The 26490-nt window shown below is 56.6% G+C and overlaps 8 protein-coding genes across 8 annotated transcripts; 3 read left to right on the plus strand and 5 right to left on the minus strand.

Annotated features, from left to right (window-relative positions):
• Window positions 1–51: 51 nt before the first annotated feature.
• On the plus strand, window positions 52–2646 carry B0H18DRAFT_1166701 (uncharacterized protein; the record flags this gene model as incomplete). The annotated part of the gene is made up of 7 exons (XM_048035854.1): window positions 52–155; window positions 237–292; window positions 313–488; window positions 1055–1267; window positions 1682–1705; window positions 1914–2078; window positions 2111–2646. The coding sequence occupies 7 exons, from the start codon at window positions 52–54 to the stop codon at window positions 2243–2245; spliced, it is 873 nt and encodes a 290-aa protein (XP_047893689.1). The 3' UTR covers window positions 2246–2646.
• Window positions 2647–3031: 385 nt separating this feature from the next.
• B0H18DRAFT_1085040 (uncharacterized protein) lies at window positions 3032–4697 on the minus strand (the record flags this gene model as incomplete). Its single annotated transcript, XM_048031863.1, has 7 exons — window positions 3032–3216; window positions 3246–3549; window positions 3612–3802; window positions 3937–4073; window positions 4195–4248; window positions 4301–4427; window positions 4487–4697. 7 exons carry the CDS (start codon window positions 4695–4697, stop codon window positions 3032–3034), a joined length of 1209 nt encoding a protein of 402 aa, XP_047893690.1.
• Window positions 4698–5605: 908 nt separating this feature from the next.
• B0H18DRAFT_1118961 (uncharacterized protein) lies at window positions 5606–8010 on the minus strand (the record flags this gene model as incomplete). Its single annotated transcript, XM_048033877.1, has 9 exons — window positions 5606–5719; window positions 5921–6349; window positions 6438–6566; window positions 6674–6703; window positions 6777–6830; window positions 6929–7099; window positions 7153–7421; window positions 7483–7714; window positions 7744–8010. The coding sequence occupies 9 exons, from the start codon at window positions 8008–8010 to the stop codon at window positions 5606–5608; spliced, it is 1695 nt and encodes a 564-aa protein (XP_047893691.1).
• Window positions 8011–11822: 3812 nt separating this feature from the next.
• B0H18DRAFT_343320 (uncharacterized protein) lies at window positions 11823–13336 on the plus strand. Its single transcript, XM_048037670.1, has 6 exons — window positions 11823–11856; window positions 11909–12054; window positions 12315–12535; window positions 12586–13008; window positions 13063–13116; window positions 13165–13336. Exons 2-5 carry the CDS (start codon window positions 11996–11998, stop codon window positions 13092–13094), a joined length of 735 nt encoding a protein of 244 aa, XP_047893692.1. The 5' UTR covers window positions 11823–11856; window positions 11909–11995; the 3' UTR covers window positions 13095–13116; window positions 13165–13336.
• A 1513-nt stretch (window positions 13337–14849) lies between these two features.
• On the minus strand, window positions 14850–17057 carry B0H18DRAFT_1006244 (uncharacterized protein). The gene is made up of 9 exons (XM_048028638.1): window positions 16930–17057; window positions 16801–16893; window positions 16606–16757; window positions 16490–16553; window positions 16388–16437; window positions 16195–16364; window positions 15170–15347; window positions 14982–15092; window positions 14850–14922 (listed from the first exon to the last, which is right to left on the minus strand). Exons 1-7 carry the CDS (start codon window positions 16939–16941, stop codon window positions 15196–15198), a joined length of 693 nt encoding a protein of 230 aa, XP_047893693.1. The 5' UTR covers window positions 16942–17057; the 3' UTR covers window positions 14850–14922; window positions 14982–15092; window positions 15170–15195.
• A 393-nt stretch (window positions 17058–17450) lies between these two features.
• On the minus strand, window positions 17451–19919 carry B0H18DRAFT_1006250 (uncharacterized protein; the record flags this gene model as incomplete). The annotated part of the gene is made up of 4 exons (XM_048028639.1): window positions 17451–17828; window positions 18182–18609; window positions 18672–19652; window positions 19874–19919. Coding segments are annotated over 3 exons (1509 nt in total), but the record flags the coding sequence as incomplete, so codon positions are not given.
• Window positions 19920–20130: 211 nt separating this feature from the next.
• On the minus strand, window positions 20131–22464 carry B0H18DRAFT_1006260 (uncharacterized protein). The gene is given in 7 exon segments (XM_048028640.1): window positions 20131–20309; window positions 20322–20774; window positions 20833–20905; window positions 20926–21125; window positions 21251–21738; window positions 21831–21916; window positions 22283–22464. 6 exon segments carry the CDS (start codon window positions 22285–22287, stop codon window positions 20322–20324), a joined length of 1305 nt encoding a protein of 434 aa, XP_047893695.1. The 5' UTR covers window positions 22288–22464; the 3' UTR covers window positions 20131–20309.
• On the plus strand, window positions 22455–25559 carry B0H18DRAFT_1006266 (kinase-like domain-containing protein). Its single transcript, XM_048028641.1, has 7 exons — window positions 22455–22986; window positions 23381–23823; window positions 23881–24239; window positions 24442–24825; window positions 24846–24953; window positions 25061–25140; window positions 25197–25559. Exons 1-7 carry the CDS (start codon window positions 22694–22696, stop codon window positions 25327–25329), a joined length of 1800 nt encoding a protein of 599 aa, XP_047893696.1. The 5' UTR covers window positions 22455–22693; the 3' UTR covers window positions 25330–25559.
• The last annotated feature ends 931 nt before the right edge of the window (window positions 25560–26490 follow it).

Raw genomic sequence — 26490 nt, forward strand, 5'->3', positions numbered from 1 at the left:
CCTGCTGCCTGAGTTGCATTTCCTCTCATTTCCTCCTCTCGCGCGAGTACCATGGGCAACCGACGCTACATCCATCCATCTCAGAAAGAAATGATTCTGCAGCTTTCTGATTCTCTCTCCCCTAAGGACATTGCAGACCTCACCGGCATCGCAAAGTGAACTGTACAGACGAACTGTTGAGTAGGTCGCGGGTGCATGATGTTCGTCGACTTGTACTTATGTATGCGATGTTCTAGTCAGTCGGCATGTAGCAGCACTCACCCGTCATCGCTACGAGCAACAATGTCTGACAGTATTTATACATTGTTGCAGATATTGTCCTCACTGTTGATGGCAACGGCGGCGAGCTAGAATCATCGGCAGCGGGCATGTTGCTGTTAGGGAAAGCGTGTGGAGGGAGCTCTCTTCTCGTGCTTGTCCTCCATTTCGGACCATGCCAGCCGGTTGGCGCGTTGGAACTTGTCGGAGCGGGGAGCCACCGGACTCATGTGTGCGCGCGGCGCAAGGGTGTACATAGCGCTGTGTCAATTTGCGAAACAGTGCTCGTTCACTCACATTCAAGTCGCGGCCGAGGAAGCGCGGCCTTCCTGCGACAAAGGTGATGTCTCGTGTTGATTTGATTGACCGTGGGATCGTTGCTGAAGGCAGCGAGCCGAGGTGAGACGAGGTGCCAGCTGCAGAGTGCATAATCGTCCTGCGACGAATGAACCTAGGACCACTAGGAGATACGCAATTTTGGGGCTGAGGATGTAGTAGGAGGGTGGTCTCCAGCCCGAGCTCAATTTGCCTTACCAGGTGAACAGTAAACATGCCGACCAGTCTTGACGTGTCCGCGTCCATCGTGCCAACATCGTGGTAGAAAACCTTGTTGTCTGCAGGGACTGCGCTCCTTGCAGGTGATACGTTCTAGTAGACTGGTTGAGTTAGTAGACTGACCGAGTATAGTCAGAGGATATGATCTGCGACGCACCATATAACGCCAAAGCTTCGAGATTTCCCGGCGCGGAGACCTCTATATGTCATGGCGAATTTGTCGATCTGGCGATTTGAATAGGGCCAAGGCTTCACCGGTCACCTACAGCGACTTCGTCCACGAACGAAAGAAGAGACAATACCACATCCAAAGTTGGTCACTAGTGCCGGGCGAACGACTGCAATCTTGTCAATCAAGGCTAGCGCTCATTTCCAACTTACCATATCGTGTCAGACCGTCGATAATATCCGCTCGGCCGCAGACCTGGTAGACACGATCAAGTACCTCGTCGGGGTATGCAGTTGACAATGAAGCATCAAGCTGCATCAAGCCTGAGAACGGATAGCCACCTCTCCTTCGCCATCGCAAGAGATAACTTTCGCAATATTTGAAGATCCACGTCAATGAACTGGTGAATGTCGCTCAATTTCGATTTCGATAGGTAGACAAGCACAATGAAAGGAAATACGTGGTGACCTTGGAACAGTAGTCAACAGTGAAGATCAAATACTACGTACCAAGATAATGTATGTCCCAAAACTACGAGCACAGCAACGAAAAATGCCACGAAGGCAGGAGCTGAGCTCAACTCTACTGAGACGAGGCGAATCCGAACCTCTGTGATCCACTCAACTTCATGACGAAGCCGAACGGCAGACGGTTCGAACCGCGTCCATCTTCCACGACCGTAACAGACACATCACATAGGAACGTGCGAAGGGCCTTGACTTGGTACGTGGGTCTTGAGCGGCGCGAAGCTGCTCTTCTAGCATGCGGCGGGCGGTGAGAGTGGCAGACACAGCCGGGTACCTGGACAACGGAAGGCTATAATGAGCAGGCGGGGGTCTTAGGTAGGGCGACCACCAAAAGCTGGAGTCACCGGTAGAGTTCCGGGAATCGAAGGTTCAAACGCTCAACGACGATATTCTATTGCTCACAGGGCTGCCGTAATGATGGGGAAGACTTCAGCGTGCAACAGACAAGCCTCAGAGCAGGCGGTGAACGCGTCGCGGCGCCGAGAGACGGGATGACTGAATGCTGGACGAGGTGGTGGTCAGGAGAGAGCAAACCAAAAAATCTGGGCGCCCGCGAAGATATTGTCAGGGTGAGACGCTGAGTCAGCCTCTCTCACGATAGGTCTGCCCTTACGCGGGCTCCTCGGAGTCCTTTGACGACCTCTTGCCATGGCCCAGCAGCTTGGTGGCCAGTGTCGCGCAGCACCCTTTCTCACTCTGCTCTTCGAGCTTGCTCCTGGTCAACCCATATCCTTGAACCTTGAGCAGCCACCAACCGCTGACTGGTCTCATGCTCCGTAAAACCCAACTCGAATGGAAGCTGAGCTTCCTCGAACGCTTTGCGGTCTACGCTCATCGTGTCCAATTGGGTAACGACCCGGAGACATACTATGCGCCTTCTGGCGGTGTCTTCGATTCCCCATTAGGTTTGATACAGTGAGTAGGTCGCCGTCGTGGCCATCGTGTCCCCCGAAAGGTGCAGCCCACAGGTACACCCGCGATGCATTCTGCCACTGCGGCTTCGTCATGCTTCGCACTAATATTAAAGCACGGGAAGTCCCCAAGCGTATGTATTAGTCGGAATTCTCTGGGAGAAGCTCATGTCCGCAGAAGTTCTGCGCCTCCACTCCGACCGCTCGCGGACTTTTATGGCTGCGTGGGCACCTAAGCCCGGTAAAGACCCTTCCTAAGTACGTGACACGTTCATCCCGTCAGCGGTGCAAAGCAGACTCGTACGCGTTTACACGCTGGTCCGGAAGACCGCCTCGCCGACAATACTGGGGCAGACAATGCAGCTTTGGTACATTGAACCGGAGTTGAAGACTACGATGTCACAAGCGAGCATCGTGAGTACCGCATTTCTGATAGGGAAGACCGTGTCATTGTTCCTGACTGATTCGTTGGGGTCGGTTGTCGGCTGCCGCGAGGCAAGAGACACATTCAAGTTGTGCCGTGTCCATGTCCAGTATGTTTGTGCTACCAGTTCCCCTCGCTGTCTGGCGAAGATCGACTTCTGACTTTCTGAGCTACATTGAAACGGCGACTACACCACTTCTTTCCCTTCTCGCTTGTACACCCTCCCACCCTTCATCACGAAGACAATATTGCTGCTATCCACGGCATTCTCGAAGTCCTTCTCCAGGTCCCCGCTCGTCGCAATGACATCTGCTGCGAATCCTCTCCTAACCGCGCCGAACGGGACTTCATTGTCGCCAACCAGCCGCACGTCTTCCGAAGTAACTCGACCTGTGCCAGACGGTCGGTGCCGTCCTCGCCCTCCCACGCCATGCTCCGAATGCACTGCCAACCATTCAACGTTCCCCACCGAAGAACTTTACGCCAGTCCGCACCCAGCCGGACCATCAACTTCATCTCCAGCGCGTTCTCTCCATGGTTAAACACGCCCGTGTCTCCGCCGCAGGCGATATCCTCAACTCCGCGGTCCAATGCACGCCGAAAGACATGCTTGCAATTCTCCCACTTTGCCGGAGACGCCTTCGACATCGAGTAGTACGCCGCCAGGGTCGGCACCCAGTACGTCTTGATGCCTGCATATCTCCGCTGTAGACACGCAGGTGTCTCGCGTCCGGCTTGTCGAATAACATGTCGTAGCCGTGTTCCACTGTGTGAAAGCCTGGCCCGCTTGCGACAACCATGCCGTTAATGTTCCAGTGGGCCGAATGTGCGGCAACCTTGACGCCGAGCTGGTGTGCGGTTGCGACGATCGCATCGAGCTCCTTCCTACTGAAGGTGGCAATGTCCGTCTGGCCCGCGGCCGTAGAAACATCTACCATCCTTGACCGCGGACGGTAGTCTGATCGCCGTCGCGAGGCAGTGTATCAACGGTCATTACCGACGAAATAGGACAAAATCCGATATTCACCGGCATATACCTGCGACAAGCGATATCCGGTGAGGAGACGAGATGCCGGCATGCACAGCGAGAACACCGCACCTTGATCCAGTCGGCACCTCCGCCGACTTGTCTCCTTACTGCCTTGACGCATTCCACCTCGCCGTCGACCACCTCGGCCCCCGTGACGCCCTCGACGCCGTCTTGATTGAGGTGTGTCTGCTCTTCGGCCCTGCGCGGCGGTCTCGGTCAACCGTTGCCATGTTCCGGAAGCGCGTACCGTAAGTGTTCGTCGTCGTCAACGCCCGGTTTGAGCAGAGTAGCGGGTCCCGGGATCATCGGTTGGGCCAGACATGAGTTTCCGCAGGTGGATGTCCGCGTCGTCCATCCCTTCCGTCCCGAGGTCTCTGTGCGAGCGGTGACGAGGCGCTCCGCGGGATGCAAGAGAGTGCGACATACCGCACGGCGGTGTAGCCGGCCATAAGCGTTCGACGGGCGTGCAGCGTCGCACGGACGATCCGCTCTGGGGCGCTCTGCCTCGTCACCTGGTCCTCCCAAGACACCTCCGCGTACGCGTGCAGGAAGACTGGACCCGCACGCAGCGTCACCTATCTAGCCCGCGGATGAGGGAGCGCTGGCACGTACGGTGGATGTGCGCGTCGACGAACCCGGGCAGCACGGTCGCCTCCCTGAGGTCGACCATCGCAGGATCTGCAAAGTCGACGCCCGCCTCGCCCGCGGCATCGTACGGCTGGACGTCGAGCACGAGGCCCGAGTCCGCCGACGTAGTTATCACCCTCCGTGGCAGCAGTTCGAGGGTGTACGGGTCGAAGAGCTTCCCGGCGTAGATCCTCATAGTGCGTAGTCCTCCGAGCTGGTTCGGTCTAAGCTGTTTGGTCTGCTGGACCGCAGATGAGCGAATGTGCGTCGCTCGAGCGTGGGTGGAAGCAGGATAGCGTTCATCCTGATAAGACCAGAGTTCGTGTGCACGCCCTCGATGAGCCTGAGACTCAGGAGACCTCGATGCTCGCCGAGGCAGATACGGGCGACGTCGCGGCAGACAGCGGCAAGACGCGGTCACGTGGGCACAGTACCGCGTCGCACTCAAACCCAATGTCAACCACGTCCAGCACGCGACGATGGGGTCGATGTACTCAGGGAAGGCACTTGGGCACGTTCGTGCAAGAACGTTCGTCCATTATATTACGCGCAAGAGATCCGGGAGAGACTAGTGATACACGATAGCAAATACAAAGGGCCAGAGGCCCTAGACGGCGTGCAGCAGCCCGACCATACCACATACGATGAAGTACAGCTGGACCAACACAGCACCACCGCCGAAATCAAATAGCACGCATCAAAAGCGGGTGATGTATGAAGCGCCGCCTGCGCGTCATGAACGCGGTATGAAAGGTATCGATGGGCAGCGATATGAAGCGGAAATGGAAATGGAAATGGAAGGTATGCGAGGTGGGACGTGCTGTGCTAGCACAATGTCCGTCCGTCCGTCTTGTATGTCTAGAGTGGATGCATATATATGTAAGGTGTCATATATGCCATACGTCGAGATGGGATGAGGGGGGGATATATGGGGCTGCGAATACATAAGCGGGACTGAGAACGCGAACTCGACAATATCGTTAACGTACACACATCCGCGGTACGCACATCCGGGATGGTCAAACACATTCCAAGCCTGTATGGTACATTTTTTCGGCGGCGGCACGCCGTCACTCACCGACGACTCATGCATCGTTCGCGCCCTCACGCGTCCGCACGCTTGCTCGCGATGAACGGGCCCTCGAGCGGAATCGCATGCGGGTTCTGCGCGTACGCGCGCCAGCTGCCCACGAAGTTCACCCCGCCGACGATGTACCCCTGAAGATATACGTCCCAAGGCCACGGTCCTCGACAGGGACGCGCACAGAGCGACTAGCCCGTCCCACTTGCGCACACGGCCGTAGAAGCGGTAGTGGTTCCACGCTGGCCGTGCGCAGCAGAGTCTGCTTCCGCAAGTCAGTACATCGGTTCGCCACAGCTAGCACTGGAGTGGAAGGTGAAGTGGAAGGAGAGACGTACCTCGCCGGTGATGATGATGTCGCACACGCCGTTGCACGTGTTGTGGATGTACTCCTCGACCTCGTCTTCGCTCTCGTCTTCCGCGTACTCGTCGTCCGCGTATTCAACTCCGAATCGTCCATGACCTCGTCGATGATCGCGTCGGGGTTCTGGCCAAGCGCTTCTGCGCGTCCGCACGGTTCTGTGCGAGCTCGCGCACCGCGTCCATGTCGACGTCGGACGCCTCGGGGTCGTCATCGTCGTGGGGGACGTAGTGGTGTGATGATGATGATGGTGGTGGTGGTGGTGATGGTGGTGCCCGTCGTCGACAGGCTCGCCGCTCGCCGCACGCGCATTGATCCGTACCCTCGCCGCCATCTCAGCCTCCTCGTCCTCCCTCCGCAGGATGCACTGCGTGCACGTCGCCTCGTCATGTCCGTTCGGGCGCCCCTGCACGAACGTCTCGTAAATGTGACCTACACCCGCAACTCAGCACCCTCGACACGAACATACGCGCACACACGCCGCGATCACTAACCTGCCTCCTACGCTCGTCCTCGATGCGCACGCGCCCGCCGTGCTCCGTGATGCTCACCTTCGGGAACCACGCGTTGCAGATGCCCTCGTCGATGTCGCCGTCGAACTGGGGCAGCCCAGCCTCCGCCGGCTGCATCGGGTTGATGCAGTGATGTTCCCTCAGCCGCATGTACAAAGGCGAGGTCATCAGGCGCGGGTTCATGATCGAGAAGTTCGCGGAAACTCAGTCGACGTCACGAGCGCCTCGTACTGGTTCACGTCCGGGACCTGTTCGCGGGGCATGAGAAAAGAATGCGGTGTCAGTCGCGCTGGACATAGAGGAAGGATAACTGACACGCACAAGGAGCCGACCCTGCCAGAGGCCGTTGAGCGAGCCGAGCGTGTACACGACGCCCTTGAGCGGGTCAGGACCCACGGGTCAATGCACCCGCACCAGCGGTGCCAGTCGTTGTCCCACGCAGCGCTCGCTGCTGTCAGTGTCGTCCGCCATACTCCGTCGTCCTCCAGCTCGCCCTGCTCGGCATCGAGCTGCTCGCGCCAGTCCCACGAACCGTGCGGAGCGAGCGTGACGGCACGGTGCGCGTTCGCCTCGTCATGTCCGCGATCGTAGGTGCGATGAACGTGCGCCCAGCGCGACTGCGTGGTCCCGGTTGAGCGGGAGCTCTGGGTGGTGCGGCAGGCGCGTCTCGTAAGGGTGAGGTAGAGCAGCTTCGCACCTGCGCGATGAGCGGCGCGCTGATCACGATATTAATGCCGAACTGTGGGAGGTACTCGCGTAGATGGTCCGGATGCCGATATTGCGGGTAGAATCCGTGGGGTGTCATGAGCGTGTACGGGTAGTCGCCCTCAAGGTTATCGGGGAGCGGGAAGGAGAAGTGCTTGTCGGGAGCGTGGAACGAGGGATAGCGCAGCGCGGTGACGACGTACGGACGAATACGCTCGATGATAACATTCCTGCGGTCTTGGGAAAGGGCCGCGAGCTTGTCTGGAGCGCGTAGCAATTATTCAGTAAAAACCAGTACGTCGAAGGATCGTCTCGCACGCACCTGTGTCCAACATCACGAACAACGACCAGATGGCCAGCGAGTTGACGGTGCTCTCGGCCGGCCAGCCGTGATGCATATGGCGATTCTCCCATGAGCGGTTCACGATGACTGCCTCCGCGAACCTGTCCAGCCCGGCCCACTCGAGCTGAGAGTAGTTCTTGCCGTCGTTCTCTGTCATCATCATGAAAGCAGTCCAGAGATCGCCTCGAGTGTTGGTGCGTAGATGTCGCCACTCCGGACACGCGTCAGCATGCGGCAGACCTTCTTGAGCTGGGCGGTACAGAAGCGCGAGCGGGTCGCACGGGTGCCGAGGCGGCGAGACGCAGCGCGGTGGTCAAAGTTGGTGCAGAAGATGTCGTTGTAGAGAGTGGGTGCATTTTGGGAGCAGAGGGCGTTGTAGACGTGCTTGCTTGTCGCGAGGAGAGCGGGAGGTGGTGGGAGGCCCGAGGCGGTCGATGGTGCCGAGGCGGTGTGCGACGAGAGAGGACGTCGTCGGGGACGGGGAGGGAGAGGGCGGCGGGCGGGCATGGCGGGGGAGGGGGTGTCGGTGGTGCATGGTGGGTGGCGGATTTATGGAGGCGGGAAGAGGGCGCCTGTTGGGGAGTCGGAGAGGCGGGGAGGGAGCGAAAGAGAGCGAAGCGGAGAATGAGATGCGCAGACGGAGATTGGCCGCATCGTGCGTCCGATCTCGCGTCCCAGCCTTCTGCGATCGCCGTCCATCCGCCTTCCTCCCATATCGGGAAGCTGCCCGCTCCTCCTCCGTCGCCATTCATTCGCGGGAGAATCCGTGCCGCTCGCCGATCTGTCGCCGCGTCGCCGATCCTCGCCAGCCACGCCCGGCCCGCGCACTGGCCCAGCTCTCCGCCGTCGTCTGGTGCCGCTCTGCACGCATCGCCGTTCGGGCTGCGCACTTCCTCCTCTCCTCGTCCCAACCACATGTCTCCCGCGCGACCCACGCTGTCATCTCCGCATTACTCGCTCGCCACCGACGCGTCGTCCACGGCTCACAGCGAGCCCCACGCCTCCTCCTGGCCGTCCGGCTCCCGGCACCGCACCGTGGTCTCTGCTCGCATCACCTCCATTCCCCGCCCCGAACAAACTCTACTCGCCTTCGCATCCGCACGCGTGGCAACTTCGTCATACATTGGTCTCTTGTACGTACGTACTTCGTCTCCCACCCCTGTGCGCGACCGACGTCTCTGTAACTATCCCGTCGCCGTCCACCGCCCGTCACGTCCGCATCATCCTCGCTCTGCGCCAGTCCGCCGTTGTCGCCTACCACAAATGGCTACCTCTCTCGCCGCCACGCATCCATCACAGTTATTTGTACGACCTTCCTTCCCTGTTCTCCGCGCGCTCGGCTATGCTTCTGCTCCTGCCCGAATTAGCTCTCCCGTCGATACCATCTTCTCCATGCCGTTATGCCTCTGATGCATGCACGGCCCGCGGCACATCTCATCTTCGTCACTATCGCCCTCGCCTCGCTCCCCGACATGAGCATCAGCTCGCACACTCCGCCGATGCGTCAGCACACCAGCGCGGATCGCGTCGCGTAGCGGACTCCGAGCACGATCCACTCCGAGCCCAACTCCGCCTAGCAGCCATCCAGGCGCGCTGTGACCCTGGCAGCGCTGCTCACAATGCCTTTTCCGTCATCTTCCTGCTGCACAGCGCAGCACGGCGCGTGCCGTTATTCAAATCGCCCACCGTGTCGCAACTGCGCGGGGAGCATCCCAGCGTCCCGTCTCTGTCCGCCAGGCTGTCACGCAGACTGTCTCCGAGCGCACGTCCCAATACATACATATCGTACTACACAGCCTAGGCTAGGAGAGCTATGGAGCGCAGGGCGTCCTGCGCATCTCGATTGTGCGTTTGCACAGAAGTAATTACGCGCCACACAGAATAACTCAAAACACAGGGTCTCGAATCGCGATCGCGTGAAGCCGGTGTTCCCTTACGTCTCGCACCTCTGCGTCCCCACAAACTCTGCTTCTTATTCACCAGGCCATCAGGCCTTCAATTTCTCCAGGAGCCGCACTCGACGCCGGACGTGCTGGTTCTCAATTCATGCGCGGGCAGCCCTGAGGAGCATCAAGAGGTTCGATCGGCACATTACGTGTAATGGGCTGCACTAGTGAGTCTTCCGTGAACCTGCTTACGCCTCCGTTAGTTGCCCGGCAGGCAGGCGAACCACGAAGGGCTGCTGGCTGGGTCCGCCTGAGGCGCGTCGATTTATGTCACCGCCGAAGGCGGTGCGACACTTTGGCCGTAATGGGGCAGACAACCTCGGCAACGGTCTGGGATGCTCTCAAAGAACCGGATGTGGTAGAACGAGTTCAACGGTTCAACGTTTCATCCGGCGCAGCGCCGGGCGGTAGCGGCCTTTCTTTCTACGTTCATGTTCTCCGCAACGGGCCGCCCCGATCTCGACGCTGCCGTGAAGTTGGATGCCGTTACATGAGCTAGCGGACGCGGCGGGCGCTGTACGAACGTGCGTGCTCACATCGCTATGTAGCAGACCGAATCACACTCGGTACCGGTGCTCGTGTAAGTATAATACGTGGTATCATTGCTCCGAAACTTTACCTGCGGCAGCTCGAGCACGGTCGCTTTAACGGCGTTATCAGACATGCCGTCCGAGTCTCTCGTGAGGTATGGTAGGCGGGCCTGGAACGGGTTTTGGGACCCGTGACTGCCTCCGCCCGGAGGGCTTCACTGCCTTCGGAAATGGCAAGACACGGCCGGCTTGACTGTGGGATGAGCACATCTTTCATTGGTCTGTTATTCTCGGCAGTGCTGTTCTCTCTCGATGCCAGCGGAATGCACAGGTAAGCGGCACTTCCGCGATACTCGTCCTTCTACCCTGGGTGCTCTCATCGGACTTACTTCGTAATAGGCGGCCCTGGTGCCCCAGAGGTGGTGTGATGCGCAGATCGGGCACGACGTCGTGCGGGGAAACACGATCTGGTGGCACCGTACGCGGACAAGCCGCAATACAGTCGCTTGCGATGACATCGGCATATTGGCCTCGCCGCGGCTCGGCGCATCACAACGTTGTTCGTGATGGTAAGTTGTCAGCCATCTCCTCTCGCGGCTTCCAGTTAGGCAAGCCACACTACGGTATCGCGTGTGCGCGCATGGCGAGCGAGGTACGAAGTCTATTCCCGATCTCAAGTCGTTCGGTAGCTGTCCACACATCAGTCTCTAACGTCAAGTGCACCACTCTGACGCAGACTAGCACGTCTAGACCAGGGACGGCGGCCCGCTGCTTGTAGTTTCGCTACACCGACCCGCCACTAGTGGCTGCTAGCACCCAACCGGCACCTCCGAGGCATCCCCGACCTGCCAGTCTGGGATGCAAATATGCACAACTACGCGCCCACAAACTATCCTCAACGGTCCCGCAGCCGCGCGAACCTCCGGGTCGAGGTAGGCCCGCACGGACGCTTTCTCCCCAGCTCGCCTCTCCTCTCCTTGCCCCACGCGAGTGCCACGAGCCGAAGCGACAGTACCACCCGTCTCCTGCTAGGCTGCCCCATTTGGTTCTTTACACGGCAGCAAACGTTCATCAGAAGTTCAGGCCGCGTTGGGGAGACCAGTACGTACGTGTCTCTCTACTCGCGCGCCGTGAGCAGTCCGCAGGGCTGACGTTTGCAAGCACGCGCAGCCGAACGACGTCGTCAAAGTCCGCGGTCGTGGAGAACGGAGCGCGGGCTGTGATGCGTGACGCACCGCCGCTGCGGCGAGTACCTCAGTACGTACTCCCTTAGTGCAAACGACTTGGCCTTACAGAATGTATGCCTCAGGATTGGCTCCACGCCTCGCTCGTACCCCGACGCGAATAGACTGTGGCTGGGTGGGAGGCGCATCGCGACCCGCGCCACAGCGGGGTGGCCAGACGTGAACTGCACGCGCGATGCTGGTGTTTGCCTCCTTGGTGCGGACCCTGAGGGTTCGCAAGCTCCGACGATTCGTGTGCGCTTCCCTCTCCCATGCGAAGTACTTGCGGCGGCAGGCGTCTCGGTCAATATCAAGCAAGCACGGGCGCACCGAGGTCGTTCAGAGATGGTCGTCTCTCACCCGCCCCGGGCCTGTTTAGGCGCCGAACATCGCACTTGGACAGTCCAGCAGCGAGACGGCCTCGCGTCCCCCTCCTGCTGTTTGTCTTTCACTAGAAGATATCGCCGCGCTTCTCTCCGATCTCTGCGGCAAGGATGATCCGGAGCCCGTGCGATGGGGAGAAGAGGGGATACGGCGAGGTGCATCTTTGAGGGTCGCTCGCGGAGTGCGATTGAGGAAAGGGTGCGGCGCAGGTGGTCCTGCGCCACACTCTAGGGCCCCTCATTGGGTTGGTGCGGATGGGGACGCCCTGGTGTGAGCGCGAAGTCAGTACGTACTGCGACAGATTGACCGACGCGTGCGGCAGTGATATCACATCGTGTTGCGAATTGCAACTTGTTGAATTTGTCTATTGTTGACGCGCTGACGTCCCGGTGTTAATCGTCGGCCGGCGATGACACCGGGTGCAATCTTGTTGGGACGCCTGGGCGTGCGGTTACATCCGTTTCTTCGGTAAGTGGTATGTTCTTCGTCCAAGAGCCAAGGTCTGCTGAAGCTGACAAGTATGATTTGCAGTTGTCATATCGATGGTCAGGCAACCTCTAGGATTTGGTCGCTCCGGTGCAGGGCTGAATTGAAGCCCAAACAAATTCTACTTGACAGTTCGTATGAAATGCACGATCGCATCCAGTAAGGGCAGTCGTCATCAACCTCTCACTTACCCACGTTAGTAACTCTGGGCTATGTGCCTTACCTGAGGATCTTATTCGCAGAGCATCTGATCACACGACTGACTGTCGCGATGCTGCAGTGACCCTGGTGGCATCTTCTTTCGCATCCGATCTTCACGGCTCACGCTCAGCAAAACAAGACCCACGGGAATTCGGTCGAGAAAGTTTGGAGGCACTGTTGGCGCAACTGGCACGTTCGTCGCCCTCCGTCAGGTGGACCGCCCTTCTCAGTCAACGCCCGGATATGTCATTCATCCTCTCATGTAAGACGTAAAATGTCGCAGCGAACATATCTCACCAGACTTCTGTCCAGCTGTCCATCACCGCTGTGGAGCGGATTCCTCAGCAGAAGGCGTACACGCTGAGGAGTCAATCGACCCATCGACCAATCGGCCCGATGTGTTTATCGTGCGAACTCTGCGTGAGTGCACCAAACCCTGCCAGCCAGTCATCCGACATGTTCTCAATTATAGCCAGTACCTGTTGGGGCGTCCCCTCAATCGCCCGCTCTGGCAGACTGACGTTCGGCACAGTTTGGGTGGCCGTGAAATGTATCGCTCCGATGTTGCAACCGCACCAAAGGACATCTGCTGCCGCTACTGCCCATCGGTGAATTCTCGCTTTCCCAGCGCCAACTCGTGGCGTCTGCGACTGCACTGCTCAGGAGAGGTCGAGCCTGAGGCGAAGGCGCTCTGCACGAAGTATATCAAAACTCTATTTGCCTCTGACGTGCTTGGTAACGCCCGTTGTCTCTCGTACCCGTCCAGAAGACTGACTATGTGCGCGTCAGACGGGATTGTCGCACCTAATACGGTGCGTTGAATGGCTGCTTGAGCGCCTGGACGTATGCATGTCTGGCGGAGCGCCACAACTCCCCCTCAATCCGAAGTAGGACATCGCCGCTGTTGCACACGTCGGTCCTTTGTTCCATTTGGCACGGGACGCTCAGAAGACTCTAGACTCTTCGGATGGCGTATCAAGGGCCAGCAAGACTCGATGCAATCTTGTGCCGACCAAGGGATCGTGTGAGCGACGAGCGAATATTGTGTGTCTCATCACAACGGTTTACGTGTAAGACTTATAGTTCAGCGCTAGTGTTCGTCCCGCCTATTTTTATCTGTTCGGACAGGCACGCATGATTACGATCTGTGCAAGTATGTTGGCGCGTGAAACCTTCCGCGTAATCGTTCTCGGGTATGTGAGCGGGCCCGACGCGCCACAGGATTCGGCAGGGTTGCGCAAGGTAGAAGCATTTTCCGCAAAGTGAGTACCGCTTCATTGAACCAGGTGGACATCTATGTCATGGGTATCTAGATGCCTTGAGCAATTTTCAAGCGGCGTTCCTAAAGACATTCCATTTCCTCAGATACCGGTGGCCCACAGACTTCTCAGTGCAAGTCATGCAAGGTTAATCCCGCAATGTACCCCATTACGCGGCGTGCGAGTCAGGACCATCCGCACGCATTCCAAGGATTGAATTATTTTTGTGAGTGGAATTCCATTGGAATGCAGTTGTCATCTTCTCTAGGACACCGCCGTGCCAGCATGCGCGGCGCATCCGTCACATCAGGACCGTGCACGGTTGTGCGCTACCCAGGACGTAACGTTTGTTCCCATGCTGTACCATTACAGGCTTCTCCACGGCTGTAGCCGCTGCATGCTTCAATGGTCTTCTCATTAGACAGCGCATGCTACAGACCGTTTTCAAGCTTCTTTGACCACATGCGCCGAGACACTGAAGCTTCCTACGGTAGGTATGTGGCGTGTCTGGCAGTTTAGTGCATGAGGCTGAGAACATATTGCATCCAAGGTTCAAGGGGAATTCCTAGGCATGGGCGTTCCGCTGCGCATACAATGGTTCGATGATGCGGCTAGCATGGCATTGCCTTGGCCCCAATGCCGCCGTAAGCCCTTGTTCCGTGTCCCTTTCAGGCGACCTCCGTTGAATGTGAATAGCGACGCAGACTTGATAGATCCTTGACCAAGATGACGGGGGCCCGTCTGTCGTGATTGCAGCGAAGATAACAACTCATTGTTCTGGGTCATTTTCAGACTGTATTCTCCGCGGAGTACTACTCTCGTTAACGATTTCAGCTCCGAGGACCGTATTCTAGATCTTGGGTTCATGGAGAATGTTCTATTAGAACGCCCACGAACGCACCGCCGCACCGTACGGACGTCAAATTCCTCCGGCGGTCTTGCGTTCCGCTCGTGAATAAACGGTACGAATCTCCTTGTGCAGCCTCTCACGACTGCTTTCTCTTTCAAGTGGACTCACCTCATACTTTGATAGTACCAGTTAATGGCGTATACCGACAACTTGGCCTCCACACGCGTGCTTGCGATACTGTACAGGGCAGTGACGAGAATGTACGGGAATGTACGGGAATATGACATCACGGCTACAGACAGGGTGGTTCCTCACACTCTGATTACTCAGGCATCTGTCAAGCAGCCGTGGCTACCGCAGCGTCACGGTGCGCCGGCTGGCATTGCGATGCTTTGTTCTGCCAGTCAGGTCTGTGTCCGGAGTTGCGTCTGCTCCCAGTTGATCCATGTCGTGATCTCATTTGAAAGCAGAGGGTACGTGTTATGTTAAGACAGCTCTCAGCATCGAAGCCATGATCGTACTGATACATGACATCGCGGGTATATGTGTAATTTTATCGTCGAGTCAAGATGCAAGCTGACGCTGAGGATGGCGACAGGGTCTGCATCATCCTCAATTCTCGCGACTAAAATCTACCACCACCGCCCTCACGTGCCACGTACCCGGGCCCTATGCTCCCACTAATTTCTCTCCGAACCAGATGTGACTGGGTCAGTCAACCTTCTTACCGCAATTCTCATGCCTGAGTTTAATTTCGCGACCTCGAGGAAGGCTGATAACAATCAAGCTGTCAGGGCTACAAGAATGCAGGGGTTACCGCCAGCCCTTGCCTTCCGGAAGCCCACGAGATTTGGTTATCGTGGCAAGTGAGTAAAACTGGATCTCAAAATTGACCCCCGACTGAGACGACTCAGCTCTACCGCTGTCGCCGGTCTCCCTCCCACTCTCCATCACGCCGGCTATCCCTTGCCCATAATTGACGTCGGGATCGCTTAAGCAAAGGCAAGCGCTGCGTTCCATACCGCGGTCAAAGCCGGCGAAGATACGGTCGGCATGAATTATGGTTCATCGAAGCCAATATCGCTGGTGCGTTCAGTGTAGCCACATTATCAATTCCGCGAATCACGCGTAGCCCTTCTCTGAGTAGTCTCCGCCAGCAGACCAACTTGCCACTTGATCCAGCATATAGACACCGTAAGTGTGGTAGGTGTGGACCACGCCCATTGAAAGCAGGGTCTCTATTGATCACTGCCATCGGCTTTACGTGACCATTGATTCTGGGTCCGCCCACTCTAACCTCCACTCCATGCGGTCAATGCCGACACCTTCACCACCATTGGTTGGCCCAAGCTAAATATCCCGGCCAAGGAGATAATGAGCGTGTGCACACACCAAGGCACACCACTAGCATCCGGCTAAGTAGCCATGCCCAAGCGAACGTACGCGCTGGACTCGGAGCGCTCGCACGGAACATCAACAGTCTCTCAGTTAGATGCGCTCGAGGAGCTCTCGCAGGCGAGTCTTGGAAGTCATCACGGGCTGACCTTGTAACAACTTAGCTGCGTTCACGACATTGAGTCGAGCTCGAGGCAAACTGATCTATGGATCAGTTATGGTAGTGTGACAACTGACCATCCGCATTGACGGTGAGGTATAGATAGCGTGGGGTATGATATATACATACAACAGATAGCGAAACTGTCCGACATGACCATTCCTTTGAATATGTACCCGTTCACTGTACCGGGGGGAGTGCGGGGAAATAACGATGTTCCAGACGGTGCTCAGCAGGTCGCGGAGAGCACTTGTTACTATGTTCGAATCGAGCACCTTCGGTTTCCGCACGCTCGATGGTCTTCATCAATTTATCCTCCCGGGACTGCAGCCGTTGCTCCATTCCGAGGATGAGCATCCGGACTTGCTCGATGTGAGCCAGAGTGGTCTGCGCCGTAGCGTTCACTGCCCGGGAGTCTGTCGGCGCGCTCGGACCGCGAACACCTCAGACCGTGAGGGCATGACTGAAGGCGTAGTCGAAGGAACGATATTGAGATTCGCCTACAAACGATTATATCATCTAGTTGAGGCTATGTCGAACAACGTCTCGTACCTGCCAGTTCACCCCTGCCAGCTTCTCCAACTCGCGCTCCAACATCTTCTCTCGTACCTTCCCTCTACACATTGGAGACTCAGTGGCGGATAGCCATAAGAGCATAGATACTATACCTCTCTAGCTCAGTCATGCATCGCTCGTTCTCCCGTTGAGTTCCTTGCAAGAGGATATCAAGATTCGTGTATTCCTTCTGCAACTCTTGAACGGCGTTTAGTGGTGGTCGCTGCGCCAGCTGGGCCTGCAGCGATTGGATCTGGGTCTGTAGCTATAATCGGATAGCGCAGTTTGGTCATTCGAGTCTAGATGACTTGTGCAGTGACGATAGCGTACTCTGTCGCACTCTCTGTCTTCTCAATGAGCTGTCGTCGCAGAACGTCTTCCGTGGATTCCTCTGGCGTTTCCTTCAGCATCCCAGATCATCAGCGCCCAAGGCCAACGATGGGCGCCATAGTGTCTAGTACTTTGTGCACGTCGCATATTGTGTTGCGAGTCCTGGATGAAGAGAGGATGCAGGAACGACTCCAGGATGGGTGGTCACTCAGAGTCGGCAACGCGATTGAACGGCGCGGTTGAGTTGAGGCAGGCACGTGCGCGCGTCGCCAAGTGGCTGAGGCCGCGTTCCACTTTTGGTTCCGCTGAACGTTGTTCTCTTACTCGGAAACCGCTCTGACGATGATAGGCACCCCTTGAAGTCGACAAGCTGTCAGGAAATGCATGTATGTCCTGAATTGGGCTCAAATATTGTCTGGCGTGGCCACCTCGCGCCTACTGGCAGGCGGCCACTTGCAGAAGTCAATAGAAGGGACGTGGCACGCGTGTGGGGTTTGGAGGGTATGATGTGTACGCCTTTGAATGATATCTGTTACTACCGCTCACCTTTCGTAACGCGAGTCGTCCGTCACTGGCATGTCGACAGGTGAATAACTCCGGAACGAGTGAGCTGCGCGGGTGCATAGTCGAAGAGCAGCATCACCAGCTAGCTTTCACACTTGTCAAAGATGTTATCAAAAAGGCATAGGGTGGGACGACCAGCGTTGCAGCCCATATCGAGATGAGGTCTAGGTCAAACGCCAAGATCGCCCCCTGGTCGCTACTCGGACATCGTACAGACAAGATGTTCTTCTACCACGAGGTCGTCATATTGACTGCGGACGCCCTAGGGCTAATCAACATGCTGCTCTGGCACCTGTACTTTTGCAAGACCCCATGCCGGACGCTTGCTACTGCGTGCTCCCCCTAAACAATAGGCATGCCTGCGGGTCGTCTCTGGTTCCCTCGCACAGGATGACTACGCAGTTCATCCCCGGACGCCGCCGTTCGCACACCAAAGTTGGTACTTTCACCAATGGTCTGATGGTGATCATATGCCGCGACATACCGCGAGGGTAGCGGCACATACGTCACGGTCGCGAGAGCCTAGACGGGCAGTCGTTCATGTGAAGCTGAGGCTGGCCGTGCATTTTCAGGGAGAAGAGCGAGAGTAGGATGTTAGGGATGGAAGGGCAAATGCTATCATCATCGGATGGTATTCTAAGTATGTTTCGTGATCTCGTGATACATGGTCGTGTAACAGGTTGACCTTTGGAGACAGTCATGCGTAGGTACGCACTATTGTCATCTCTCAAAAGTGACATCGCATTCTGCGCAAAGAACATTGAGTATTCATCTTGCACGCAGCACATAACGTACGAACCGTCAAAGGGTCGGCTGCAGTCATAACGGACCGATCGCATATGTGCAGCGATTTGCTCTCCCCTAGCCGCATCGAGCTGCCTCATCGATCGTGCGTGTGACGCGCCTTCGAAACACCACCAGCGTAGGTCCGGGGATACTTTGACTTGCTGACTGTTTTCTTGGTCCACGAAGGTATGTCTCCAAGGTGAGCCACCCTCCGCCAGGTCGGGGCTCGTGTTGAGAGAGAGGTAGCGAAGATGGGGAGCCGTGTCTGGTACAGATGCGGGGAATGCACGGAAGACTATATCTTCGGACGAAGGGACGTCGTCAAATGTGTTGCCTGTGCCTACAGTAGCAAGTTGCTCATGTGTGTCGCGCCGAAGGGGACAACGGATTTCCAAGCATACGATGGCACTCGTTGCGATAGCCCCATTCACTTTGGCCTGGATAACTGCAATAAGTATGTGTTGAGTTGCTTTGCAACGTAGCATCAATGTGCACTCACCCACCAAAGGGCTAGATCTATCCCACATGTGCGATATGAACATATGTCGGACAGTTCGACGGCCAGGTATCGGAGACGTGCCGAGCGGACGAAGAATTGTGACCAGAAGTTGGCGTCGAGTTGCGAGTCTGTTCGTGCTACAAGTGCAACAGGCTGCACGTTCGACACCGCTGTGAGGGTCGTTGCAGGAAATGTAGGCAATAGGAATCCGCCAACGAAGGTCGGTCGTTGGCCCCGCACTATCCGAGACGCAATCAGGCAGTCCAACTCCAAGAGATGTATGCCAGTGACATTCCGCCATTCGGCGAATGACAAGCCGGGGCCGCGAACATACTGCAATGCTGGCCACTCAACCACCGGAGCGGGATGCCCGCGGGAATCCCAGCCGTTTCGGAGCCTGATGTCAAGGTTGCGGACCCCAGGGAATGCCCGCGCGAGATCCGCTAGCTTTGGTGCAAAGTGAATCCGTGGATTTAGGATTACGAGGTACTGCACGCTGGGCAAACGAAGCTGTGGGTCCAGCTGAAGTAGTGGCGGATCGGTGGGGCGGGCCACCCGTTGCGGAGGTAAGCTGAAGGTCAACTTGCGAGGCATGGATTGCATATTGTTGATACATCTCGAGGTGTTTGGCCCTATAACATCCAAGTCTATCTCCGCCAAATGTCTCATAGCAGACAGGACATCGACCAGTCGTGGTTCGTATGCTGCCCAGCATTCGGCGGACTTCAGAGACAAAAGGCGGAGGTGGACAGTTCCCTCCAATAGGTCGGCGAGCAGAGTAGCCACGTAGGTCCCCCGAATCCCGTCGTAGTGGCGCTGATATGCCCCGCTTTCGCGACGCATTGAGACATTGATCCTCAACTCACGGAGAGCGGATAGGCGATGTTGCATTGTACCCAGCATGTAGATGCAGAAATCGATGACCTTCGACTCAGAGCGGAGAGTGACGGACTGTAGGGCATGATGACAGGCAATGAGGTAAACTCCGCGTGCCGTGTAGAGAGTGACCGTGCATCATCGGAACCAAGGTAGGAGACGATAATGCCGAGGCGTCGTCATTAATGTGAGAAGGGTCGCTGACATTCGAGTCAGACAGTCGCTTGTGGACGCAGCGCTCATCCGTCCTGATCCACTGATTCGTAGTTACTGGTCGCTGGTCGCAAAGTCAGCGGTGAGATATAGCACCACACCTGAACATTTACCTGTGGAGTGTGCTGTTGTTCACCAGACCAGCGATTCGGCGTGGTTTCCTCACTGAAGCTCTATCGGGGCAAAGGGCAGCTGTCGAGTTTAAGTAGTGTCAGGTAGACAGAACCTTGTAACACGGCGGGACTGATGTGGCTCCGGTATGCCACATGGGGATGCCGTTAAACATGTGCGTATGGAAGTGCGTACTGAGTGATCTTCAGAATTCTGAGCGACACCGAAGGGAATCAATCATAGACCAAGCACTAAGTACTTACAGCCAGACAACAGACCGTTGTTTCCACAAGTTAGGATCGTCCTCATATACATACATGATTTCCACTGCATAGCCTTGACATATTAGCTACAACTCAAGCCCCCGAGCCGCACGCACGTCGATGTGAACAAGTTGACACCCTCGCTGAGTAGTATTTTAACTGGACATTGCGATCTGTTAGTAGAACGTCAGTCAGAACCGCCAGCAAGGGAAAGGACAGACAAACCGTCGAAGTCTACGGTGTAGTCGTATCGGACCGAACGGAGATACGCAGCGATCCGTTCTCCCTTGGCCGGGTCGAGCACTCTCGCGACCCGTGCAGCCTCTACACCTTCCAAGCTCCACCAATGCAAGTCAGAATATGTCGTAAGCACTTGGCTATGGTCTGGAGCGAGGAAGTCGTATCTCCAAAGCGACTCTCCCTCAGGACGTACGTCGAGAGAGAGGTAGCGAAGTGTAATGGGTGTCTTGCGAGCAGAGGCCCCAAGGACGTCCACGAGCTCCTGCTTGAAAGAGCACACGCTGGAGTCGTTGGATGCAGAAGTGGCGCCGTTAACGGACTGCGAATCCCCCGCATCACACAGGAACCGAAGCTCAAAGCAGATGACGTTGCTATCTGCAAGGGCCGAGCACAACGTAGTCTGAAAATCTCGCAGTCAGTGAGTTGACTTCATGGCAAGAAAGCATACGTGTACTCACCCACCAGTTCGCAATGTCTAGTTGACGACAATCACCATAGATCGCAACAGCCAGATAACGCAAGCGTGTAGCACTTGCAATAAGCCATGCTACATTCGACGATGCCAGGTTCCATCTAATTCCACAATCACTGCAACAGGGTCGATGTTGCTCATTGCAGAGGTGGTATTTGCGCGTGCGCCCGGATCTATCGCCACACTGGCGGGAGACCCACTCCATGATATGCCTCCATATGTGTACGAAGGCTGGCGGATCAATTGACATAGATGGACGGGGACAACGTTCTTCCATACCTGAACGAGGATAGTGGGCCTCGGATGCGCTCCAGGTTCTGCCAGGTGGCGCGGGTGAGTAACCGTCTACAAAACTCCAGGCCTGATACGGGAACTGCTGTACATGGTGTCAAGATTTCTGACACGGGGAAATCCCGCGCAAGCTCGATTGGTTCGGGTAGGTTATGGGGATCCTGTGCTGAGAGATACTCGACACTTGGAAGACGAAGCTGAGGATGTAGTAGAAGACGCTTTCGAGTTCGCTGTCGAGGCTCGTTGAAGGCCATGCGGACGGGGGCTGATTGCATCTTGTTGATCAACTTCGCAGTATTCGCTCCAACGAACTGCACCTCTATCTCCTGTAGGGTTTGCATCGAGGCTAGGACCTCGATCAATTGAGGCTCGTAGGACATCCACACCTCGGCTGAGTCCATGACCAGCGTGCGCAGATTGGCCGTTCCTCGAAGCATTTTGGCGAGTAGCGTAGCTCCCGCAGCGTAGAGCTCCTCGGTCTCGTTGGTGACGTGCACGCGCAATTCGGGGGGAGATAGGACTACGCAGTGCAATCGCAGTTCGTGTAGAGCGAAGAGACGATGTGGCATATCATTGAGCATGTAGGTGAAGAACTTCAGGGCTTTGACGAAAGAGCGGAGCGTGACATATTGTAGTGCGTGATGGTTAGCGACGCGTAGAATGCGCGTGTCGTGTGGGAGAGTCGATGGGCACTTGTGGAATCGAGGTAAGAGACGAGGGTGGCGAAGACGTCGTCATTCAAAGTGATCAGACTCGTTGGCATGCCGGCCATACCGCTACTCTCGTGTATCAATCAGCAGTACCCACGATAGAATAAGAGTTTCGAAGACTCCTGTGACATAACAATTACACACCACGGAGAAGGGCGAGTGGCTTTCGGAAAGTGGCCGGTAGGAAGTGAAAGACAGTACAGCCACAGCGGCGAAGGGGTCGTATAAACCCTTTAGCTCGCCGACGTAATCGGCGTTCGCGATGGGAGCGCTTCAGGTGTTGTGTGGCTCAGTGCGCGATAAACAGAATTACCCTAATAGGAGGACAATTGGCAGATTGAGTACAATCCAGGACAAATTTGCAGAGAATAAGGTGTATGAATTGCGGACCGGAGACCGGAATGACATACTTGGGTCAGTTCAAGCAAAACAAACGTCATTGTATGCAAGACATCACCAAGTAGACGCAGACTGGACAGTAAACACTTCAGGCAAGTTCAAGTAACTGATGCTGCCACCAATCGGCCTCCAGTAGAGCATAGAATGTCAACCCGCCAATTGTCTCAATCTGATGAGTTAGAAGCACGATGATACAGCGTGTCAGCGTGGATGCGCAGAGCAGGGTGAGAGTAAGAGGGAGGAGGGAGACGGTTGGACCTTTAAGCCGGCGTTGAGTAGCACGCGGCCGACGACTTCCCGATTAGGATATCCCGTCCGGGGTATGATGACCAATACGACGCCTCTGAAGTGATCCCGCCACCTCCTGCTGCTTAAGCTTACCCCGCATTCGTGTCTCCCTACTTGATTGGCCACCGACGCACTCGCCAACCCTGCTGCTGTGTCGCCATGGCGGAGTACATCTCGGAGACGTTCCCAGCCTCGAAGCTGGGTGAGTACACGGTGATCGAGGAGATTGCGGAAGGGACGTTCGGGAAGGTCAAGAGTGAGTACCGCTCGAGTGTCATCGCGGTGGACTGGACTGAATGGGTGGTCCCAGTGGCGCTGCATACGATCACTGGACACAAGGTTGCTATGAAGTTCATCTCGAAACAGGTCATCGCGGCGACCAAGACGAAGAATCGCGTCCAGCGCGAAGTCGAGTACATGAGGATGCTTCGGCATCCGCACATCATCAAACTGTAAGTCAGCTGCCTATTCAGAGATGACAGGGACAATGGATGCATTGCGATGTCTCGCGCAAGGGTGCTGGGCGGCAAAGATGTCGGGTTTTGAGCGTATGGAACGGAGGGGCTGGAAGTCGGAATGTTCATCGGTCACGGTGCCGCCGTTCGTTGGTATGCTCCTTAGCTCTTTTTTTTCTGTGCACACGTAGCGAAACATGCAGTCATGACAGCGAAGTATTGCCCTGCTGTGTTTCCTCGCCCGACACGCAAACCTCGCGTCAGTGTCCGCGACACTTGTGTAACCTCCGCATGAATGCCTCACCGCTTCCATCCATACACATAATACCTTGATGTCACTCTATGCATACCCTCTGCATGACTGTCTTGCTTACCTACCACTCTGTTCCAGTTACGAGGTCATCTCAACACCCACCGACATCATCATCGTCCTCGAGTATGCAGGCGGCGAGCTCTTCAACTACATCGTCGAGCACGGCCGGATGCCCGAGCATAAAGCGCGACGGTTCTTCCAGCAGATCATCTCCGGCATCGACTACTCCCACCACCTCAAGATCGTCCACCGTGACCTCAAACCCGAGAACGTCCTCCTCGACGCCGACCAGAACGTGAAGATCGCCGACTTCGGGCTGTCGAACGAGATCAAGGACGGCGACTTCCTCAAGACGAGCTGCGGGAGCCCGAACTACGCCGCGCCGGAGGTCATCCGCGGCGGCTTGTACACAGGCCCAGAGATCGACGTTTGGAGCTGCGGTGTGATCTTATATGTCATGCTCTGCGGACGGCTACCGTTTGAGGATGAGGACGTGACATCCTTGTTCACTAAAATCAGCCGTGAGTTGTCCTAGTAAACTGAAGGTCGATGCGCCTTGCTGACGCCGCTCATTGCAGAGGGCGTCTACACTATGCCCATTCACCTATCTCCCGACGCGCAGAGCCTCATCTCACGGATGCTCGCGGTCGACCCCGTCAAGCGGATAACCGTCCCTGAGATCCTCCAGCACCCCTTCTATAAAACCGAGCTACCGCGTTACCTCCAACCCCTACCGCCGAAACCGGCTGTCCTACCAACGCTGGCGTCCCTCGTCACGCCGCCGGTGAAGGCACTCGACTTTGAGATCATCGATGGTCTGGGGAGGGTCGAAGAGGATGTTGTAGATGAACTCACGGCCAGGATGGAGGGCGTAGACAAGGAGGACGTCTGGGAGTCGCTGAGGAGAGATGACGGTCCGCAGGGCAATGCGGTGAAGGTTGCGTACATGCTGTTGAGGGACAAGAGGAGACTGGGAAGAGATCGTAAGGAACGTCTACATTCAACGGACGATGGCTGACTGGCTACGATGCAGTAGCCGAATTCGAAGAGCAAGAAAGGGACGCGCAGCTGGCTGCCATGGACGTAAGTATATGATACTCGGCCGAACTAATCTTACGACAAGCTAACGATGTGCACAGCCACGAAACTTGCTGTCACCTAGTGCGCTCTCTCCGGGGCCTCCCGATCTCGAAGAAAATCCGTTCGACAACGAATTCGGCGGGTACGACGAAGACGATATGGATGACGGACTCGACTTCTCTACACCGCAAGAAGCGGAGGTCAACAACTTCGCTGTGCTCAACTCTTCCCTGCCCGATCAGCTTCCCGAACAGCACCATCTCGCGTCCTACGCTTCCGCCAAACGGCTGCCTTTCAAAGAGAAGAAGCAGCACCGGACGAAGTGGCATTTTGGCATACGAAGCAGGAGTCCGCCGATGGAGGTGATGCTCGAGATCTACCGGACGCTGAAGACCATCGGGATGGAGTGGAAGGCGAAGAAGGACCTGGGCGGGCTCGGTGGCGTGCGGCGGAGCGGGAGAAGGCGCATATCGAGCGGAATAGAGAGCTGGACTCGCCGCACTACGTTGATCTGCGTGCGGCGTCGTCGATATATTTCATCGAATCACGGGCAAGAGTCCAGGACGTCGTGGTGCGTGTCGTGTTCCGTCGCCGCGCATCCAGGGCGCTATTCGGCCCGCGCGTGGCGTGTGTACAGGGAGCGCTGACGTTGAGCTTTGTGGCGTTTTTTGACTGCAGGTTCTGATGAACCTCCAGCTGTATATGGTCGACTCCATCAATTACCTCGTCGACTTCCACCACAAGAAGACGTATACAGCGTCCACAGAGCCGGGCGCGGGCTGTTCGACATGGCGCATCCGGACCTGACGCTGAGCGAGACGGCGTCGCTCGAGTCCAGTCGGTCCCTGAAGGAGATCAACATCAAGGAGGACGAGGTCGTCTCGCCGTTCGTATTCATGGACGTCGCATGTAGATTGATTCTGGAGCTCGCGGGCGGCGGGGAGTAGGCTGTCTCTTGGGATCTTTAGTGCGCGTATTTGCTTTCGATGTCGTCTGTGCTATGCCTGCGCTGCTTATTTTTGGTTACCCCCGCATTTGTAGCTCTGTTCTGGTGGTTGGGATGTAAGAGTACGGCAAAGAAGTCATCACTAGCTATGTACGATGCCACTAATGCGATGGCGTTGATCGCGAGCAACCGATGCACGGTGCGATGTGAGAAGACCATCGGATAAATCTAGCTTCACTTGTATCTTTTCCTTCGATGCAGCGCATGAATGAAGTTGACAATCACTGACAATCTACACCGAAACGCCCTAGGCCAGTTCCACGCAATAAAGTGCGACGAGCGCAGGTGAGTAGCGTGATGTTTTGTGAATTGGTCCCGTTATGGATGTAGGCTGCACTAATGCGAGCTACGTAGTGATCCCTTCACGTCCTTAACCGGCTACGAACGACAAACGTGACAGCCATCACAATAAACTGGGTTCCTGACCTTCCTGTGAAACCGTTCACGCTGCTGGATGTCCTAGGAAGGAAGTCGTACGAGCTCGTCCTTCAGAGGTAGGTGTAGATCAATCCTCTGCGAAGCTTCCCTGTGCTAACGTTATGCGCATCTGTGTCTCGAGTGTTCGTTCGCATGGAAGCACTCGTGCACACAGGCGACGACGGGACTTCTCGCTGAGGAGCAGTCGACGGGGTGCGCGCGCTCGCCGCCACGAAGCCTTCGCCCTCGTCAACGCGGCTCCGTGGGGACGGCCCGCCACTCCACGTGAGCCGGGAGTGCACAATTTGGCTGGATGTGGACAGCTGTCACTCCCCGTCGCTCAGAGCGTGGCAGCTGTCCAGTCCGCCACACACCCCGCCTCCGTCTGCACGCACTCGCGACACGCCGCGCACGCCTGGAATGTATCTGAGGCGTATACGGCATCGGTGCGAACAAGCGTGCGGGACGCGAGCAGCCCGCCGCAGCCCGCCGCGGGGGCCTGCGCCACCAGCGAGCGTCGGTGGCATGTGCATGGAAGGGATCCGCGTGCCTTCGTCGTTCGTTGGGTGACAAGGAAGTGGGCTTCTGTGATAGACGCACGGCGGTCCAGGGTGGCGCTCACCGCTCCGTCACGCTGTGGAGAGCGTGCACGTCCGTCTTTGGCAAACTGGCTGCCATACACGGC

Source organism: Fomitopsis serialis, assembly GCF_022376445.1.
Source record: "Fomitopsis serialis strain Sig1Antser10 chromosome Unknown B0H18scaffold_31, whole genome shotgun sequence".
Taxonomy (NCBI): domain Eukaryota; kingdom Fungi; phylum Basidiomycota; class Agaricomycetes; order Polyporales; family Fomitopsidaceae; genus Fomitopsis; species Fomitopsis serialis.

Coding starts and splice junctions, on each gene's coding strand:
- B0H18DRAFT_343320 (XM_048037670.1), top strand. CDS start 11,996: ATGACACCGGGTGCAATCTTGTTGGGACGCCTGGGCGTGCGGTTACAT. Junction 12,055..12,314: donor CGGTTACATCCGTTTCTTCG/GTAAGTGGTATG, acceptor TCTTATTCGCAG/AGCATCTGATCACACGACTG. Junction 13,009..13,062: donor ATTTGCCTCTGACGTGCTTG/GTAACGCCCGTT, acceptor TGTGCGCGTCAG/ACGGGATTGTCGCACCTAAT.
- B0H18DRAFT_1006244 (XM_048028638.1), bottom strand. Junction 16,758..16,800: donor ACGCTATCGTCACTGCACAA/GTCATCTAGACT, acceptor ATCCGATTATAG/CTACAGACCCAGATCCAATC. Junction 16,554..16,605: donor TGCATGACTGAGCTAGAGAG/GTATAGTATCTA, acceptor TCCAATGTGTAG/AGGGAAGGTACGAGAGAAGA.
- B0H18DRAFT_1006260 (XM_048028640.1), bottom strand. Junction 21,126..21,250: donor AGCTTGCGCGGGATTTCCCC/GTGTCAGAAATC, acceptor ATCCTCGTTCAG/GTATGGAAGAACGTTGTCCC. Junction 20,775..20,832: donor TAGACATTGCGAACTGGTGG/GTGAGTACACGT, acceptor CGAGATTTTCAG/ACTACGTTGTGCTCGGCCCT.
- B0H18DRAFT_1006266 (XM_048028641.1), top strand. CDS start 22,694: ATGGCGGAGTACATCTCGGAGACGTTCCCAGCCTCGAAGCTGGGTGAG. Junction 22,987..23,380: donor CATCCGCACATCATCAAACT/GTAAGTCAGCTG, acceptor ACTCTGTTCCAG/TTACGAGGTCATCTCAACAC. Junction 23,824..23,880: donor CTTGTTCACTAAAATCAGCC/GTGAGTTGTCCT, acceptor CGCTCATTGCAG/AGGGCGTCTACACTATGCCC.